The following is an 18,495-nucleotide window of genomic DNA, read 5'->3' as shown; positions in this document are numbered from 1 at the left end:
ACGGATACACAGATGAGGCCACCTCACGTGCAATTGGGCACATAAACCTAGGTACCTCGGATCACTGTTCAACCAAAGCAGGCTTAGACACCTAGGTAAAGACATACCGAGCCTCTTCGGCAATATGGAACTAGATGGCCTGAGAGTGGAACAAGCCGTGGTATCCCCACACGAAGGAAGAGACTGCGTCTTCATGTGGACCCTAGTAAGCCGGAATGCGTGTAGTTGAGCCCATCGTCCGGACACTCTGATTCGAAGGGGAAACAATACTAAAGACCAGCGAGAGACCTCTAATTGACTGACTGCAAAAGCAAACAGTGACCTAACATCCTCACCTCATACACACAGATCCGTCCTTCAAAACCTCGAATCCAGTCCACCCGTCATGTCTCCCGCAGCCGTAACCTCGACCCCTCCTCCCAGCACAAACCCCCACACCAACGGGAAATCATCTACCAAACCCGTCATCACCCCTTCTTCGACGGCCACCTCCCAAATCCCTGCATGGGTCCAACCCGACCTCACCCGTCTCCTCCGCGTTGAGCACAACCCAGGCTCCTTCACTTCGCGCTCCGTCTCCCTCGTCAACCTGCCCCCCGGCGCAGTCTTCGCGCGCATCACAAACCCCACACCAGCAACGGTAGCGTACTCGTCCGTCCAAGCCTCGCGCGACCTACACATCGAGCTGAACTGCGACCTCGTCTACATAAACCACAGCTGCAAGCCCAGCCTGGTATTTGACATGCAGCGCTGGGAAGTGAGGGTGTCTGAGCAGGGAGGGGGTCTTAAGGAGGGGGACGAGCTGACGTTCTTTTATCCGAGTACCGAGTGGAGTATGGCTCAGCCTTTTGAGTGCTTGTGTAAGACGGAGGCGTGTGCGGGGGAGATTAAGGGCGCGAGGGATATGGGGAGGGAGGTGTTGGGCAGGTATTGGTTGAATAAGCATATTGAGGAGATGCTTGCTGAGAGGGATGGGCAGTAGGGTGGTTGTTCATGGGAATGAGGGTTGAAACAAGAGGTGTAGGAGTAAGGTGCGGGGGCGTCAAGTGGAAAATGGGTGTTGGAGGTAGAGTTTGAACTAGTCAGCATGAGCAAGGAAATAAGAACATGAGTACTATGATCATGGCCATGAGATCTTCACACCCTCAGTACCCGTCTAACATTCTCCTGAGTAACCTCCGTGAACCCCAGTCCGAAAACTTTCCTATCTGGTATGTGCCCCTGCCAGGCCTTCCCTCCCCCCTTCCTAGCCTTAACATGATAGATTACTCCCCCAGTTTCAGTCATTAGTGCCTCAAAACCGATAGTATTTTCGCACTCCTTACTGCTACCATAGCTGCCAGGCGCGAGATATGTTATCAGCACGTCTGGCCCCTGTGGCACATAAAGAAACGGATGAGAAGAGAATTGATCTGCGAGGTGGGATAACACTGCTTTGGCGGTGGAGAATGCGGTACAGAGACAGAGGGTGCGGAGGGTGTCATGTGACACTCTGTTCAAAGTGACGACCCAGACTGTAGGTGGGAGAAGGCTGAAAATTTCTTGCTTGGTGGTAGAAGAGATGGGGTCTTCGAGGTAGGAGCGTGGCCATGAATCTACTGCCGTTGTATCTGCGTTCTTATCTTTTGGTTTGTCTCTGGTCGCTTTCCGCTCCAACGGATTCATCGACATTGACTTCCTGTCCAGTGATACCTTGGGTTCATCGTCTTCCCTTTGCCGCTCTGTGGTCAAGGTGGATACGAGCGACAGCCATTCAAGATCTTCCTCTAAGCGTTGGATGCGGTCATCTTCCTGAGAACGGGGAGGCATGACTGAGATGTGTAACCAGGATATCGGGTTTGTAGATGGCGGTGCTGGTAGGACAGGCGGGTCGTCCGGGTTCTGGCGATAAAAGTGGATGTGGATGAGGGAGCGGAATATGACTTGAAACTGTGGCTGGGTGACTGAGGGCGAATTGCGAAGACTATCCCAACACCAGAGGTGATCTTATGCTTGCATGTCGCCCAGATGACCAGCTAAGCAAGTACAGCAGACTCCGCAACCGCCTGATTGATAACAGGACGTCACAAAATCATCTGTAAGCACTCTCCGGATGCGGCAAATCGACCTATCCCTTCATTAGCCTCACCATCTCAACCTGCCCCTCCCACCACATCAACATACCTCACTATACCTCCCCTGATAAGCCGTCGGCCTCCGATCATCCATCTCCACACTCCACACCTCGCCCTCATCCTCATCCTCCAACTTGCGATACCGCCCCTTCCTGCCCGGCAGAAAATTCAAACTCTTCTCCGCGTCCATCTTGGCCGCTCTCTTCTTCCGATCGCGCTTGTTCTTGCAGATGACGAGCGTGATGATGAGACAGAACATGCCGACGGTAGCGAGGACGGAGAGGATGATGACGACGATGAAACCGCGTTTTTCGCCCGGGTTCTGGAAGATGGAGGAGTTGGTGTCTCGGGTGTGGAGAGGGGTGGGAGACATGGTGGGTGTGGCGTGGCGTGGTTGTTGTGAGGATAGCTGGGTAGGATGGGATGGGATGGGATGGGATTATGCGATTGCTGTGTTCCAAGGTTGTGATGTGATATGGTCGCTACGAAAAGAAGGAACTGGAATACTAGATCCACGATAGAAGAAGTCGCAATCCACCATATAAACACCCATCACCTCGCCGAAAGCACCGCCTACACAGCCGCCTCCTCCCTCCACCGCCTTGGTGGCCTCACCCTCTTCATGATCCCCCACCAGGATGGCACTCCTCCCACGCTCCACCCGCACAGCCTTAAAATAGCGACGTGCGAATTATCTCCTCACTCTCCTGCCAATCGCAATAGTTCAAGGGTACGCATCGTTCAGGCGTGACGTGGCCGAGTGCGTGCTGCGTTTCCGGCGTAAATTGGAATGTGCAAATGAGCGACCGAATTGTTGATAATTTCGTTGTCCACTCATCGTTTGTGTGAGTTGTGCGGCACAGCCGCGTGCCGGGGCAATGAATCGTAGGGTTATAGGGGGCCTTGAACGCTCAGATCGTCGTGCGTGAGACGAGACGAGATGAGATGTGGGGGGCCTGGAGTCATTGTCAGCCTCGCTGAATCAGTGGCCATTTTGTATGCTGGAAGTTTGACGACTACATAATGGAAGCTGGTAACGCTTACATCCTGTCTGAATGGTCTCCAACAGAAGAGATTGAACGCGATGGATGGACAAATGATTTGATAATGGTTTGCACCGAATTCTATGTACTAAACGGAATAACCATGATCAACGCCAGGAAATGCACAAGACCATGCTATGTACGACAACAAAATAATTTTCATAAACCCCCTTCCCACCCAAACACCCTCATTACACGTATGCTCAATGAAAAAAGGCAGGCCGAAGCCCCGACACAACATCCACCTCCTCTCACCCCCATCTACATCCTCTTATAATTCTCCGCCAACCCCTCAAACTGGTCCAGCCCCTCAACCCCATTACCAGGACAACTCCAATCGCGCTCATACGCCTTATCGGGCAGAATCCCCGCCTCGCGCCCACGCCTATAACTCCACTGCGTACTGCTTTCCGTCTCCCACGTCCAGTAAAACCAGCCCCAGCCAGCTTCAAATGCATCCATCTGGCCAATCGCAAACTGGTACAGCCACTTCTTGTACTGATCGCTGTAATTTTTCGGGTCGGCATTGGCCTGGTCGCAGGAGCACTGCGACGATTCCAGCGGACACTGCGGCTTGAGGACAGCACCGGATTTACCGTCTTGGGCCTGTAGAGTGCCTTCCCAGCGTGTGCCTGTGTTGACGTTGTTGATGTATTGCGTGCAATCTGTGTCTGCCTGGGACCATTCTCCGCACATGGTGGGACCGAAACCGGTTTTCTTGTCCATGGAGCGCTTGCTTTGTTGGGTCCAGGCTTCGCAGGCGAAGTTGAGCTTGTCGCGGTGCTCGAGCTTGATTTGGTCCGTGTTGAAGATGACGTACTGGTGGACGTCGAGGAGAAGGTTGTCGTTGCCTTGCAGCTTGCCTTGCCAGTTGTCGAGGCCCATGAAACCGTCACCGAAGACGATGATGCCTTCGATGCCGTCGGCGCGAATTTGGTCGATGGCCTTTTGTGTCCAGGCGACTACTTTTTCGGTGTCGAGTTCGACGTTGCGGGGTTCGTTGACGAGGCCGTACATGGTGACTACGTTCTTGTAGCGTTCTTGGGCGAAAAAGACGGAGAGCTTATGGTGGACGTCTAGTGTGCGTTGCCCGTTCTTGTCGCCGTCTGTGCCGTTTAGCCAGTTGATTTGGCCTTGACGACCAGAGTGGTTCCAGCCGTTTTGACTACCTGGCGCGCCGTGAAGATCAAGGTTGACGCGGAGCCCGTTTTGTCGACAGTACTCAATACCGCGGAGAAGGTAGCGCCATGCTACTTGCGGTACGTAAACGTCGTCGTCGTATGTCTGCACGATCCAGTAGCCGAATGGGAAGCGAACGTGATCCATACCAGCCTCCCTGATCTCCTGGAAAGTCTTCTTATTGATGAATGTAGAGTAGTGCTTCTCCATAGTGTCTTTCGCCTTTGCAGGTCCGAGCTTGCTCAGGAACGTCCATTCGTCGACTACGTTGTCTTTGGACCCATACTGAGAGAAATAAGAAGGCGTAATGAAAGGCTCGAGGTTGAGCCAGCCACCGACGTTCACACCACGAATAGGTGTCTTGCCGTACTCAAACGAGTCTGAGAGTTTAGGGACGGAAGGATTTGCTTGAACATCATCGTCCCAGGAGTCGTTGAGACCGATGACCGGTAGGCCTCCGACGAGTTTGTTGGTGTAGGTAACATTGAAGTCATCGGTATCGTACCATGCCCATGGGTCCAATATGCCACCTCGGTCCGCTTCTGGTACGCTGTTTCGGTCCTTCCCGGCCAGATTGTCGTTCTTTGGCCCCGATGAGGCAGCGGCGGATCCGCTCCCTGAGCTTTCGTCATCCTTGCCTCTGCTCGAGTGCAATGCAGCGACAGGTATGACGATAGCCAGGATGATCACGACGCAGACTATGGCGAATATTATGCGCTTCTTCTTCTTCTTTCGTGCTAGCTCCTCTTCTGTGTATACTGTCGGCGGGCCACTGCCTGCACCTCCGCGCTTCTCCATCATGAACCGATATTCAGAGTCGTCGTCGATGCCACCCTCTTCGGCCAAGGGTCCGCTGATAACGCGCCGCTTCTTCTGTTCTGTGCGGTGTTGCTTTTCTTGCCGTCTCCGTTCCCTCCGCTCGTCGGCCTCTGACGGGGTGTATTTCGATTCGTGTCTGCGTCGTCGTTCTTCCCGTTCATCATCCGTGTATGCGCCTCTTTTCCTCTCGAGCTCATCGTCAGTCTGACTTTGCTTCAACGCAGCAGCCTTCCGTTTCTCCTCTCGCCGTTTCCTAGCTTTCTCCTCAAGCAATGCGGCATCGCTCTCTGCAGCGCGTCGTCTGGCTTCCTCCTCTTGCTGCTCTTTTCTCTTCTCCGCTCGCTCATGCTTTATCCGGTCCTTCTCCAGGTCTTTCTCCTTCTTCCTGACCTCCTTCAGGTATTCATCGTCGTAGTCGTAGGCTCCCCAGCCTCCAGCCTTCTTCGCATTGGTCTTGTCAAGCTTCGCTAGTGCATCGAGACTCAAAGGAGCTGAGCCTCGACTTCCCCTTCCACTTCCGTCTGTTGTAGAATTGCGCCGCGATCTTTGAGCTTTACGTGGTGCTGGGGATTCTTGCTCTGTGTCGCTCTGGTGTCTCGATCGCCGGGGCGGCTTTGGCAGAAGGTCGCCTGAAGAGTCTGTCGCCCTGTGTCCCTTCCTCCGTCTTCCTTCTCGATCGTAGACTGCATCCTCACCGCGGGATTCTCTCCTCCGCCGCCGCTCAGGATCTACGTCGCCATGTGATTCTCTGCGCCGTCTTCGTTCGTCGCCCTGCGGTCGTCTTCGCGACGCATTGCGCTCGCGGTCGCTCATCGAAAAGATCGGGTGGTCGTGATAAGTATACGTGCTTCAAGCGAAAGCGCGGTGTAGAAACGTGGGGCTGGGATGCACTTCATAAGATAGCTGCAAAAGCACGCAAATAACAAAAATGCGTTCAGTCGTGTCTGCCACCACCCGGGCGCATGTGAATATCGGTAGCGAATATGTATAATCGGCGGCTGGGCACATGCACGAGGTTGGGCTTGCTGGGATGCCGTGTCGTTGCTGGGGTGATGAGGTGTTGATGGCCTGGCCTGACGTGGCCGAGCGCTGGGCGCCACAAGCCGCTTGGATGGCCATCTTGGAACTGCGACAAACTTGGACACAGGACGCGGAGTCGGTCCTGTGTGAAGGCTATTGATATTTGACAAGGCGGGTATCACAGACGACCAAGTTCTCAGCTCACACTTGGAGTACTTGGTAACGCAAAGCTGCGTATGCCTTGGTGGCTGTGTCACAAACACAAACAGAGTGCACAATACAACCTCTAGAGTACAATGGCATGTCACATACCACCCAGAACTTCCTTGAGAATGCCATCGCGTCATCACAGATTACCCAATCTCGACGAGACCGTTGAGTCCCTGCGCCCTGAGATCAACAACGGCAGGGAAGGAAGATGTGCCGCCAACTCGCTTCCGCAGATGACATCATAGCCCCTGTAATGATGAGCAAGCCTGCCCTTGGAGGCTTGGACCTCCACGCTCCGTTACTTGGTGCAATTCGTAAAGATTATCGTGCATTGTTGCATCTGCGTGTGGTATCATAGCTAGAAATATACAAAAACAATGCGCCAATGGTCATAGGGTTCGTCCCGACCCTTTACCCTTTTCAGCCAACCATGCCTGTGAAGGCCCACCCGTGCCTCTCTAATAAGCCGGTTTTGGGTGATCGTGACGATTTAATGAGAGTACCGCTCTACAACGCCAATTCAGTTTGCCACCCAGGGATGACGGACGTGCATTCCTTGCAGCATGCGGCGTGGCAGTCCTGTCGGAAGTGGTGGTACATGCAATTCTTGAAATGCGAAGGGCTCATAACAGTTTCGTGGGCAAGCTTATTCAAGAAGCCGAAACACTCTGTGAGGACCCAGTAGCCTCGGAAGATGCTGTCTCTTTCCCCTTGTCGGCTACTTTCTTCTCGTCGTCGCTGTAGAGGCCGTGTTCGTAGATGTAGTCGACGACCTTGTCGGGGATGTAGTAGCGGATGCTCTTACCCCGCTTGCGGAAGAGCCGGATCTTGGTGGACGAGACGTCGTTCTGGATGAGTTGCGGGATCACGCGGATGTTCTCCCTCCACTGCTGGAGCTGTACGAGCGCATCGTCTGTAGCATGTTAGTGGTTGTAGAACGTTATGTAAGGAGAAACGTACCAATATCAGTACCGCTGCGCTCAAGGATAAAGGCACCATAGTGACCCAAGATCCTACTCAGATCCTCGCGAGCCCAAAGACCGGGTGTGCTCATAGTCTGGATCAGGTCGGCGCCTGCGAGAAGCGCCACATGGATGCGTCGCTTCTCGCCATTCTCGCTCGCTATCCCTCCCATAACCTCGTTAAGCTCGTGGTCAAAGTGGTCGAGTACCTTGACGGTTGGGAGATACTCCTTGTGCAGCGGCTCCCACGGGTCAACGCCGATCCAAGTCGAGCTGTCCTGTACAGCGATCCTCGTCATGTTGATCCTGTGCTGTGCGGAGGCCAGTCCGGCTTTCTTGTATGCGTCGCCGACAGGGCTGAAGAAGCCGCCTACAACTTCGTAGTCGGTCTCGAACTCGCAGTAGTCGGCCGCCTCTTCAAACATGCGCAAGTGTAGATTGGTCGGCGGAGAGAAGGAACCACATGATACGAGCACGAGGGGCTGCTTCTTGTGGTTTGACAGCGTCTTCTTCAATCTCTCCTTGGGAAATGTGTAGTTGGCGAGCGACATAGCCTCGGTGTTAGGGAGCCCGGCGTCGAGCAGGATGTCGCGGTTATCCGTCGAGGACATGGTAGCGACGGCGATTTTGCGTGGAGCGATGCGCGGGCGGATAGCGATGGATGACTTCGGAGGGGTGAGCGGGCGGCTATGTAGTGATGGGTTGCGGAGGTGACGGCGGGGTGGGGTTGCGGTCGCAGCTGGGATGTGCGCGACAAAACTAAAGGACCAAGTCAATTGCCGGCGGAAGGGGAGCATTTATGAGTGAAAGGCTTACGAATACCGCGATAAACGGGGTCACCGGGAGACTACTACGAGACTAGGCGGTAGTGAGAAGTGAGTCGATAGGAGCCTGGTTATGACGCGGGGGCAGCGAGGCGATACCCGACGGACAGTGTTTTAGGCAGTGGGCGCGACAAAGCGGATGGTGAGACTGTGAAAGTGGACTGTGAGTGAGACGGATGTAGGGAAGCAGATGCACAGGGTGAGCCGGCCGTGGAAGAGGGGGACATGTTGTACCATGCCCTTTTACACTTTCAAGGTTGCTTCTAGGCGGCCGTTTGGCACTGGAACGCGGGCGGCGGGGCTTTCCAGGGTCACGATTTTGCCTGCCCTGCGACCGCACATCTCGCCGTGCATGGTGCCATAACTCCATAACTCCGGCGCGCCACTCGCTCTGCGCCGCAAAAATTGAAACGCCTTTTGCATCCGAAGACTCGCCAAATGGCAAGCGAAGTCTGCACCTGCGCAGAGAGAAGTGGGCAGCTCACGTGCGCGTGGGTGTGTCGGCATTTCCCCGACCCCACAGGTACCAACTCTGTTTTGTAATTAGGCGTGAGCCGTGGGATCCATATGCTGAACAATCCGTGTGCTTGGCTGTGAAGAGGAAGGGATTGCTTGTCTTGGGACTGAGTAGCCCTGGCCGTGACAGAAGGCGCTAAGGATGGCTAGAGATGGCCTGATTACTCGATGCGAAACCGCGGGAGCGACGTCGGAGGGCTGCGGCTAGCATAGCAGGAAGGAGCTAGATCTGTTCCCTTTGAAGCTGGCCTGGATTGCTAGATATTAGTAGAGAGTTGAACAAGACGTTGTGTAGTTAGTCCTCGACACCCCAATTGAAGCCATGCCGCGATGCTCTCATCCCAGCCTAGTCGGGCTGAATGGAATACCTCAATGGTCAGATGAGCTCCCTCACCTTGACAGACTTTTCACCACAGTCATCGAATTTGGGAAGAGAGAGTGCCAACTCATCGCCTTGGTGACCTCACCTCACTACTCTGTGGTGCTTCTGGCAGGCGCGGGCCAGCAGGTCGGATGCGGCAACTGCGACTCGCTCTATCGATAACAACAGAGGCGCTAGGCAGGTCACGTAATTAGCTCCCTCTGGCATGCAGGTGGATATCGACGTCCAGTATTCGCCAGCGCCAGGACAGTATTACCATCTCTTTCTATTACCCATCGCACGGCCAGAGCAGCTCTCTCGTTTGCTCTGTTTGCTGAGACCCGCCACACTCGCCGCCGCTCCCGGTCCCCGTGTGTTTGCACCTACCGCACTCGCTTGAGCACACGCCTAATGGCGCGTCCTTGATGGCCTCCAGAGGACCTCGTGAAAGGTAAATACCTTCCCACCCGACCCTTGGCTGCTGCAGCACTCTGCACCCCGCGGTTCAACACCACACGCTGCTGCGGTCCTCAACCAAGTCTCACTCTGCTCTGCCCCCACAGAAGTGCTGCACCCACCGGGGCCACAGTCTGCGCGCATCTCGATTTCACAAGCCTGTAGTCAGAATCTCATGTCGTCCAGAGTCACTCGCTCGCAAAGGCGCCAATCCGCCAACACCAACGACACCTCGCCCCCCGCTGCTCCCCCGACCGCAACGCAACCGCCGCCCGCCCCAGCGTCCCGCAAGCGGAAGACGTCAGCGCGCGACCCCAGCCCCGACCCAGCAGACAACCCAGAGTCTACTCCCAAGCGCCGCGCTACCAAGACCAAGAAGGCCAAAGGCAAAGCCGCCATGTCTTCGTCTGGGTCTGTGCCAATTGCCCCAGCCGGCGAGCAAGCGCTGACCGAAGACAGCCCACCATCAGATCCTATCGACGAGAAGTCGACGCCACAGCCCTCGAAGCGATCCAAGAGCGGCCGCAAGACCAAGTCCTCAAACGCCGCGCCCGACGCCGATAGCCCCTCCACGTCCCGCCGAAGCTCGCGCAAATCGAACAAGGCCGAGGACGACACAACCATGGACGATGCTCCCGCAAGCAAGCCCGAAGAGGAAACGCGCCAGTCTGGCGAAGACCATACCAGCGATGACGAGAACGGCGACGATCACGGAGAGCGATACGATGAGGAAGATGACGATGATGACGACGATCCCTTCACCAGCGGCTTCCTGGGACGCAATTCACACAGCCTGTCTGCGCTTAGGCAGCTCACCGGCATGATGGCAGGTACCACACAGCGTCTGCGGGGCATTCTGGACCAGCTGCGATCGCCAGACATGTCTATACAGCTGATTGCGCTGCAAGAGCTGTCCGAAGTGCTCCTCATCTCCACGGAAGACAACCTGGCCGGCCACTTTTCCCCCGATGCCTACGTCAAGGAACTGGTCAAGCTCATGCAGCCGAACGAGTTCACAATGGAAGAGAACCCGGAGCTTATGTTGCTCGCCTGCCGATGCTTGGCCAACCTGATGGAAGCCCTGCCTCAAGCCACCGCCAATGTCGTTTACGGTGGAGCCGTGCCCGTCCTTTGCTCCAAGCTGCTCGAGATCAACTTCATCGATCTGGCCGAACAGTGTCTGAGCACGCTGGAAAAGATTTCAGTTGAGTTTCCGGGAGTTATTGTACGGGAAGGCGGTCTTACAGCGTGCTTGACCTTCCTCGACTTCTTCGCCACAAGCACACAGCGTGTAGCCGTCACAACCGCAGCCAACTGCTGTCGGAACATCCCAGAGGATTCCTTCCCGGTAGTGCGCGATGTTATGCCTATTCTTGAGAATATCCTGAACAACAACGATCAAAAGGTTGTAGAGCAGGGCTGCATCTGTGTCTCTAGGATCGTCCAGAGCTTCCGGCAACAGGAGAGCAAGCTCGAGGAGCTGGTCAGCCCAGGTCTTCTCAAAGCTATCCTGCGACTTCTGCTCCCGGGCAGCACGAATCTTATTGGACCTAGCATCCACACTATGTTCCTGCAGGTTCTGGCGTACACCGCCAAGGCAAGCCCGCGTCTGTCAGCTGAGCTGTTGAAGATGAACGTGGTCGATACTCTGTACCAGATCCTAACCGGTGTTTCGCCTCCTAGTGGCACTGAGGACGTCGCAGCTAAAATTGACTCTGTCGTCATCATGCAAGCCTTGATTCACCGGCCCAAAGATCAGGTGTTCGAGACGTTGAATGTTATCTGCGAACTGCTGCCCGATGTCCCGACCGAGGGCCTGATGTACCTTGACGATCTCTTCGATGCCGGCTACCCAGGCGACGACCTTCTTCCACTCTCTTCCACTAACAAGAAGACCACCAATGAGAAACGCGTCGAGCTGTTGGAAGATTGCAAGGCAGAGGTTAAGCGCTTCGCCGTAATCCTTCTGCCTACTCTGACAGACGCTTACTCAAGTACTGTCAACCTCAGCGTACGCCAGAAAGTGCTTACCGCTCATCTCAAGATGTTGTCAAATCTGGACACCGATATCCTAGAGGAAGCTCTACGGCCGGTACCCTATGCTTCGCATCTAGCATCGATCTTTACGCAGCAGGACCACCCATCTTTGGTCACATACGCGTTACAGGCTGCCGAGCTATTGCTTAAGCGGCTGGAGCCCATCTACCGGTACCAATTCTATCGCGAAGGTGTTATATCCGAGATCTCACAACTGGCGAACCGTCCATGCAAATCGTTGGAGACCAAGCCCAAGGATCCCAAGTCAGCGGTAGAGACAGAGGCTGCAGCTGACTCAGGTGCTAGCACCGTCTCTACTGCCGAACAAGACGCTGAGCGGGAAGCTGCCCAGTCGAGTGACGGTGTCGACGTGGAAATGCAGTCTGACGATGGCGAGGACGTGGATCCTGACGATGAACCAAATGAAAGCAGCCAGAACCGAGACGAGGACGATGAGTCAGACTCTTCATCGTCCTCTGACCAGCGGGAGCCACTACCGATGCCCGACGTCGAAGACATCATCACGCTCCGTGCTAAGAAGTTCATCGACGTTCACGAGAAGGAATCTGATAATTCTATACGCGAAAAGGCGTCTGCGGTCCTGGAGGATTTGAAATCGCTTGCTGGTGAAATTAAGAAGTGCGTTGCTGATGGTGCCACAAGCGACTGTATGAACTTGTTCACTAGACTGGCATCTTACTTTGAAGGCGATGCGTTAGAAAGCATCACGAGCTTCGAGCTCAAGACATCGAAGATTGTGGAGGTGCTCTTGGAGCTGTTCTCGATGTCTACATCTGACAAGAAGGTCGACCCTAGGCCTATCTTCTTGGAAGCCTTCATGGGAGGTAGCGGCCAGAGCAAGATCAAGACCGCGAGCACTGCGTCTCCAGCTACGCCTTTCAGCGTGTTGGTCCATAAGCTGCAAGATCTGCTGAGCAGGTCTGAACACTTCGACGTGATTACTGTTCATCAAAACATGTACGACAGCCGAGGCAGCGCAACTTCCATGCTAGCTAAGCAATTGAGGCTGAAGCTTGTCGCCGATGACGATTCGGGAATTCCTAAGACGTACCGCAATATCATGGTGTCTATTCACGCCATTGCTACATTCAAAGCCCTAGACGACTACCTTCGACCCCGCATCAGCCTGGCAGATAGGCCACGCCCAGCTAAGACTCGCGACCAGTTCCCATCTCGGGATCAATTTGAGGCCATGTATGCTCAAGCTGTTTCGGAAGGACGCGCGCCGCCACCACCCCACACCCCTTCCGATTCGTCACACCGTGCTTCAAAGAAGTCTTCGCGATCCAAGGCAGCTCCGACCGACGCATCCCAGCCAGGACCGAGCTCCGCCACACGAGAGAAGTCTCGTCGATCGAGTCGGCGTCAACAGGCGCAGCTTCCTCCACCCCCGCCACCACCTCCAGCCAAGCCTCACTCGAACAGCAGCCAAGATCAAGTTGAATGTGCTGATGAGGCGCAGCTCTCCGACCAAGATTCCATGGATGACGAGAGCGCCTTGAATGCCATCGTCGATGATCTTGAGGATGAGCTGGATGAGGATATGCCAGATCCATCGGCTGTCAGTGTCGAAGTCGCATCGACAGGGCAAGCCACGGCTCGTGAGGAGGACGGCACGCGGATTGCTACACCCGTACAAAACACACCGCTGGCTAAGCCACCTTCCGAAACCCGAACTCCAACGTCGCGTCTGTCTGCCTTGCTACAGAGCTCGGCTGCCATGCGTCAGACTCTAGGTGGGGCGGGCGCTCTGTCATATGCTGGCGCTGTACAATCGACCCCTCAGGACTGGCATATCGAATTCAGCGTGAACGACCAGCCACTCTCCAATGAGACAACAATCTACCGCGCTGTGCACTTTAGCCAGGCGCAACCAGCGGACGGATCACATCGCTCGGTTTGGAACGGTATTCATACCATCAAGTTCAAGCGGGTGCAGGGCCCTCCACCAAGCGAGCCTAGCTCCTTGACACCACCGCCAGAGTCGCGTTCGGACGTTTCGGGTATGCCGGCCTCACTTGATCAACACCCTGTGACATCTGGTATTTTGCGATTGCTCAGCATACTTCACGGACTCAATTCGCACCTTGACGACATCCTACTGGCAAATAAGGAACAGGTCAAACTGAATGCTGAGCCGCTTTCGCAATTCGTCAACACGAAGCTCACAGCCAAACTCAACCGTCAGTTAGAAGAGCCTCTCATTGTAGCTAGCAACTGCCTTCCTAGTTGGAGCGAGGATCTGGCTCGGTTCTATCCATTCCTTTTCCCGTTCGAGACACGCCACCTCTTCCTACAGTCTACCTCGTTCGGCTACTCTAGGTCGATGACGCGATGGCAGAACTCGCAGCCCACAAGTGACTCACGGGATAGCCGTCATAGGGATGAGCGGCCGTTCCTAGGTAGACTTCAACGCCAGAAGGTTCGCATTTCTAGGTCCCGAATCTTGGAGTCCGCCATGAAAGTCATGCAACTGTACGGACATTCGGCTAGTGTCCTGGAGGTCGAGTACTTTGAGGAAGTTGGAACTGGTTTGGGACCGACGCTGGAATTCTACTCCACCGTATCCCGCGAGTTCTCCAAGAAGAAGCTGAAGCTTTGGCGAGAGAATGAGTCCAGCGATCAGGACGAATATGCTTTCGGCAAGCGAGGACTCTACCCCGCTCCCATGAGCACCGAAGAAGCAAGCACTGAGAATGGCGAGAAGCGTCTCGAGCTGTTCAAGATTCTGGGCAAGTTCGTCGCTCGCTCCATGCTGGACTCTCGCATCATCGACGTGTCCTTCAACCCGACATTCTTCCGCATCAGCGACGGTTCCAGCGCAGCAGTGGCACCATCTCTTGGAGCGATCAAAGCGGTCGATGAAGACTTGGCCAAGTCTCTGGTTCTGCTCAAGCAATTTGCCGATGCAAAGAAGAAGGTTGACAATGACAATCTGAGCGCAGCCGCAAAAGCGGCGGCTCTGAACGACATTGTCATCCAAGATTGCCGGGTCGAAGACCTAGCTCTCGACTTTACACTTCCTGGTTATGGTACCATCGAGCTTATTCCGAACGGTGCGGATACCTCTGTCACTATCGAGAACGTCGACACGTATGTAGAGAAGGTCATCGACTTCACCCTTGGCTCTGGTGTCCAGCGCCAGGCAGATGCCTTCCGTGCCGGCTTCACAGAGGTCTTCCCATACTCTGCTCTCAAGGCATTCACCCCAGATGAGTTGGTCATGTTATTCGGTCGGACCGATGAGGATTGGTCGCTTGAGAGTAAGTTTAAAACATCCACCACTTCAGTACCGTTACTAACCACGTCACAGCTCTTATGGATTCCATCAAAGCAGACCACGGCTACAACCTCGACAGCAAGAGCGTACGCAACTTGCTTGCCACCATGAGCGAGTTCGATGCGCAGGAGCGTAGGGACTTCTTGCAGTTCATCACCGGCAGCCCCAAGCTACCAATTGGAGGTGAGTCTTATCGTCCACTGTACATCAAGCCCTGTTTACTAACACATCTCCAGGCTTCAAGGCTCTCACACCAATGTTCACGGTCGTTTGCAAACCCAGCGAGCCGCCCTACTCATCCGACGACTACCTCCCTTCCGTCATGACCTGTGTCAACTACCTCAAGATGCCCGACTACAGCACCGTCGACATTTTGCGGGAGAAGCTCAGCGTAGCCATCCGCGAAGGTCAAGGCGCCTTCCATCTTTCCTAGATTGTTCACCCAGGGGTGCAGTGATGATGATTGAGTGAGGGGAGGACTGGCAGGACAGAATATGGATACCCAGGGCTCTGTTTCCTTGTTGGGAGGCGTCACACGCGTTCTCTCACTCTCTATACGTGCTATAGATTCAACGCCTTTATTTAACGACACTATTTGTGTGGGCTTAGTATGCATTGCAAAGGTTCGGCTTCTGGGAAGCGGCGTTCTGAGTAAGGGACCTAGTAGTTAGTTTGCGCAATCCGATATCTTTTAGAATCGCACGAGGATCTTTCTGGGTGCCTGTGATGTGTCTTGGTACTGGTAACAAAGTCTTCCAACTATCCTCTATTTACTATTTGCTGTGATGTCTTGCACTTCGAAGGCAGCAGAATGCGTAGAGTAAAATGGAAGGCAATGGTTCTAGATGTTGACTGCTCACCCTCTTAATCAACATTGATAAACTAAAACGATGAGTAAAGCTTGCCATCAAAGCATCCGCTAACAAACACAGTTCGCGTGAAATAAAATTTTATTATCCGATAAATGATCGTGAGTCTCCAAGTCCCAATCCCAGTCGTGTCAACATCTAAATCCAAATCCAATCTCGTCCCTATCATTACACATCCATTCCAGGCTTTCCATACTGACAGCCCATCTACTCATTCATGCATTCCTACACTATCACCATCGGGCATGTGCCAGGTAGTCGCTGAAGCGATCTAGTCCTCCTCCTGAGAGTCAGCGAGAGCAGAGTCGGCGCTACCAGACGAGGCGCCCTTGCCACCTGAGGCCTTTCCGTTACCAGATGTAGATGCGGCGGAGGCGCCGTTGGAAGCGCTGTTTGCACCTGTGCCCTTGGTGCCAGATGTGCTAGTAGATCCAGACGCACCGGTAGAAGCACCGGTAGAGCTGGAAGAACCAGTAGCACCAGTAGCGCCAGTAAGAGCGCCAGAGGCACCGTTTCCAGTGGCTGCGCCAGCACCAGTAGCTGAACCGGCTGAGCCTGCGGCACCGGCACCAGTAGCACCGGTTCCTGTAAGGCCAGCTCCTGCGGCTCCACCAGCAGTGGGGCTGTTTCCACCGGCAAGAGGACCGTTGGCACCAGCAGCGGGAGCGGCGCCACCGGCAGTGGGAGGGGTGGGAGGAGTAGCTCCGATGCCTGCGCCACCAGCGGTAGGGGAAGTAGGAGGAGTTGCTCCAGTGCCCGCGCCGCCGGCAGTGGGAGGAGTAGGGGGAGTGGCTCCGTTGGCAGGGGGAGCAGGGGGAGTGGCTCCATTAGCAAGGGGAGCAGGGGGAGCGGCAATGCCACCAGAAGTGAGAGGAGCAGGAGGAGTAGCTCCGTTAGGACCGGGGGCGGCACCACCTGCAGTGGGAGGAGTAGGAGGAGTAGCTCCAGCTGCTCCAGTACCCGCGCCACCAGCGGTAGGAGGAGTTGGGGGAGTGGCGGCTCCGGCACCTTGTTGACCACGGCCTGCGCCTGATATATGTCAGTGTCTATAACTGTAACTCTGGTGCTTGATATCACTTACCGGCTCCCTGTTGACCGTTGGCAGCTCCATTGCCTTGTCCCCTGCCAGCTCCGGCACCAGTTGCTCCAGTACCAGTAGCGCCGTTGGCAGTGGCTCCAGCACCAGCTGCTCCATTACCAGCTCCTTTGCCAGCGCCAGTACCAGTCGCTCCAGTACCGATAGCTCCAGTTCCAGTGGCTCCGTTGGCAGTAGCTCCAGTGCCAGTGGCACCGTTAGCATTTGCTCCGGCACCAGCAGCTCCGTTCAAGTTGCCAGCTCCCTTGCCAGCCTTGCCAGTACCAGCGGCGGTAGCGCCTCCTGCCGCAGCAGTGCCGTTGTTTGCAGCGCCCTGGATTAAGTCAGCTTCGGAAATGCAGTCCAAGACGAGAGAGTACTTACGGTAAGAGTACCAGCACCAGCAGCACCAGCAGCTCCGGCACCCTTCTGGCCCTTCGCAGCGCCGGCGGCAGCACTAGTCGCAGGTGCCTTGGGAGTAGTAGCAGCAGCACCACCAGCCTTGCCGCCAGCCGCTCCACCGCCAATACCGAGACCACTGAGAAGGTCGCCGATACCACCAGCACCGCCAGCAGCACCCGCCGCACCCTTTGCGCCGCCTGCGCCGCCAGCACCTCCAGTCAAACCAGCGAGGAGCTGATCAAGTTGACGCTTGGCGAGACCAGGGAAAAGGGCAGCGAGACCTCCAGCACCTCCTGCGCCACCGGCACCACCGGCACCACCTCCTAGAGCACCAAGTCCACCAAGGGCACCGAGACCGCCGGCTCCAGCTCCAGCTCCTGCGCCACCAGCTCCAGCACCGGTAAGAGCGCCGAGACCTCCAGCACCACCAGCCAGAGCACTCAGGCCTCCAGCACCACCGGCACCACCCCCTAGAGCACCGAGTCCACCGAGGGCACCAAGGCCTCCTGCACCAGCACCAGCACCTGCCGCTCCGCCGCCAAGGCCACCGAGGAGCGCGTCAAGTGTACGCTTGTTCTTGACCTTCTCGGAAGAGAGCTTCCGGACGGTAGCGACGTAGTGTGCAGGCATCCTCTGGCCACCAGTAGTGTCAACCCATCGCTTAGCCATAGCAGTGTGATCGCAAGGCTCCTGGGCCGGAGCCGCAACAGCGGTCGCCGCCAAGGAGGCGATAAGGATGGAGGAGTCGAACTTCATATTGGCGGATAGAAAGGATGGAAGGGAGGATTAAAGATCAGCTGCCCGGCAGTGATGTAAGTAGAGAACGTGCAAAGATAAAAGCCGACTAGCAGCGATATATACAAGGAAGAATGATTGAATAGAAGTAGAGAAGAAGACTGAGTAAGCTGGATGAGTATCGAACTGATGAATAGTAATACTGCATGGAAAGACCTTCTCTATATATCATGCCCTCCATGGGGAACGGCCCGATGGGGTGGAGCATGTCCCGTATCAAACGGTGCATGCGTTCTAGCCTTTTCTTCGAACGTTTTGTCGATCGTCATGGTAGCTACGCTGTAGCATAGCGTGAGCGAAGACGCACATGCCTTTAGGCTGTTGTGCTGTTGCGCGGGCACGTGTCGTTTGGTACTGCAACGGGCGGAGGCGAAACACTGGTCGTGTAGCTGGTTCCGCATGCTATACGCAAAACATAATTGCTTGTTCGGTAGACGACTCGTAGCTTAAGCACGAAGTGTACCTTGGCGTCGCGTGAAATCGCCGGGGAAGCGCTTGACCTTGTAAATTCC

The 18,495-nt window shown here is 55.3% G+C and overlaps 6 protein-coding genes across 6 annotated transcripts; 2 read left to right on the top strand and 4 right to left on the bottom strand.

Moving 5' to 3' along the window:
* Positions 1–385: 385 nt before the first annotated feature.
* On the top strand, positions 386–982 carry J4E85_000340 (uncharacterized protein; the record flags this gene model as incomplete). Its single annotated transcript, XM_051464632.1, has 1 exon — positions 386–982. One exon carries the CDS (start codon positions 386–388, stop codon positions 980–982), a length of 597 nt encoding a protein of 198 aa, XP_051331153.1.
* Positions 983–1,618: 636 nt separating this feature from the next.
* Positions 1,619–2,487, bottom strand: J4E85_000339 (uncharacterized protein; the record flags this gene model as incomplete). Its single annotated transcript, XM_051464631.1, is given in 3 exon segments — positions 1,619–1,678; positions 1,693–1,929; positions 2,164–2,487. 3 exon segments carry the CDS (start codon positions 2,485–2,487, stop codon positions 1,619–1,621), a joined length of 621 nt encoding a protein of 206 aa, XP_051331152.1.
* A 931-nt stretch (positions 2,488–3,418) lies between these two features.
* J4E85_000338 (uncharacterized protein) lies at positions 3,419–5,968 on the bottom strand (the record flags this gene model as incomplete). Its single annotated transcript, XM_051464630.1, has 1 exon — positions 3,419–5,968. The coding sequence occupies one exon, from the start codon at positions 5,966–5,968 to the stop codon at positions 3,419–3,421; it is 2,550 nt and encodes an 849-aa protein (XP_051331151.1).
* A 1,067-nt stretch (positions 5,969–7,035) lies between these two features.
* Positions 7,036–7,958, bottom strand: J4E85_000337 (uncharacterized protein; the record flags this gene model as incomplete). Its single annotated transcript, XM_051464629.1, has 2 exons — positions 7,036–7,298; positions 7,346–7,958. The coding sequence occupies 2 exons, from the start codon at positions 7,956–7,958 to the stop codon at positions 7,036–7,038; spliced, it is 876 nt and encodes a 291-aa protein (XP_051331150.1).
* Positions 7,959–9,679: 1,721 nt separating this feature from the next.
* On the top strand, positions 9,680–15,275 carry J4E85_000336 (uncharacterized protein; the record flags this gene model as incomplete). Its single annotated transcript, XM_051464628.1, has 3 exons — positions 9,680–14,825; positions 14,876–15,025; positions 15,079–15,275. The coding sequence occupies 3 exons, from the start codon at positions 9,680–9,682 to the stop codon at positions 15,273–15,275; spliced, it is 5,493 nt and encodes a 1,830-aa protein (XP_051331149.1).
* A 707-nt stretch (positions 15,276–15,982) lies between these two features.
* On the bottom strand, positions 15,983–17,944 carry J4E85_000335 (uncharacterized protein; the record flags this gene model as incomplete). Its single annotated transcript, XM_051464627.1, has 3 exons — positions 15,983–16,734; positions 16,793–17,120; positions 17,171–17,944. 3 exons carry the CDS (start codon positions 17,942–17,944, stop codon positions 15,983–15,985), a joined length of 1,854 nt encoding a protein of 617 aa, XP_051331148.1.
* Between the last annotated feature and the right edge of the window lie 551 nt (positions 17,945–18,495).

The sequence above is a fragment of the Alternaria conjuncta genome (assembly GCF_024043145.1).
Source record: "Alternaria conjuncta strain BMP 0040 chromosome Unknown scaffold_1, whole genome shotgun sequence".
In the NCBI taxonomy this organism is placed as follows: Eukaryota; Fungi; Ascomycota; class Dothideomycetes; order Pleosporales; family Pleosporaceae; genus Alternaria; species Alternaria conjuncta.
Note: the sequence above shows the minus strand (reverse complement) of the source record. Positions and strands in the feature narration are given on the sequence as shown.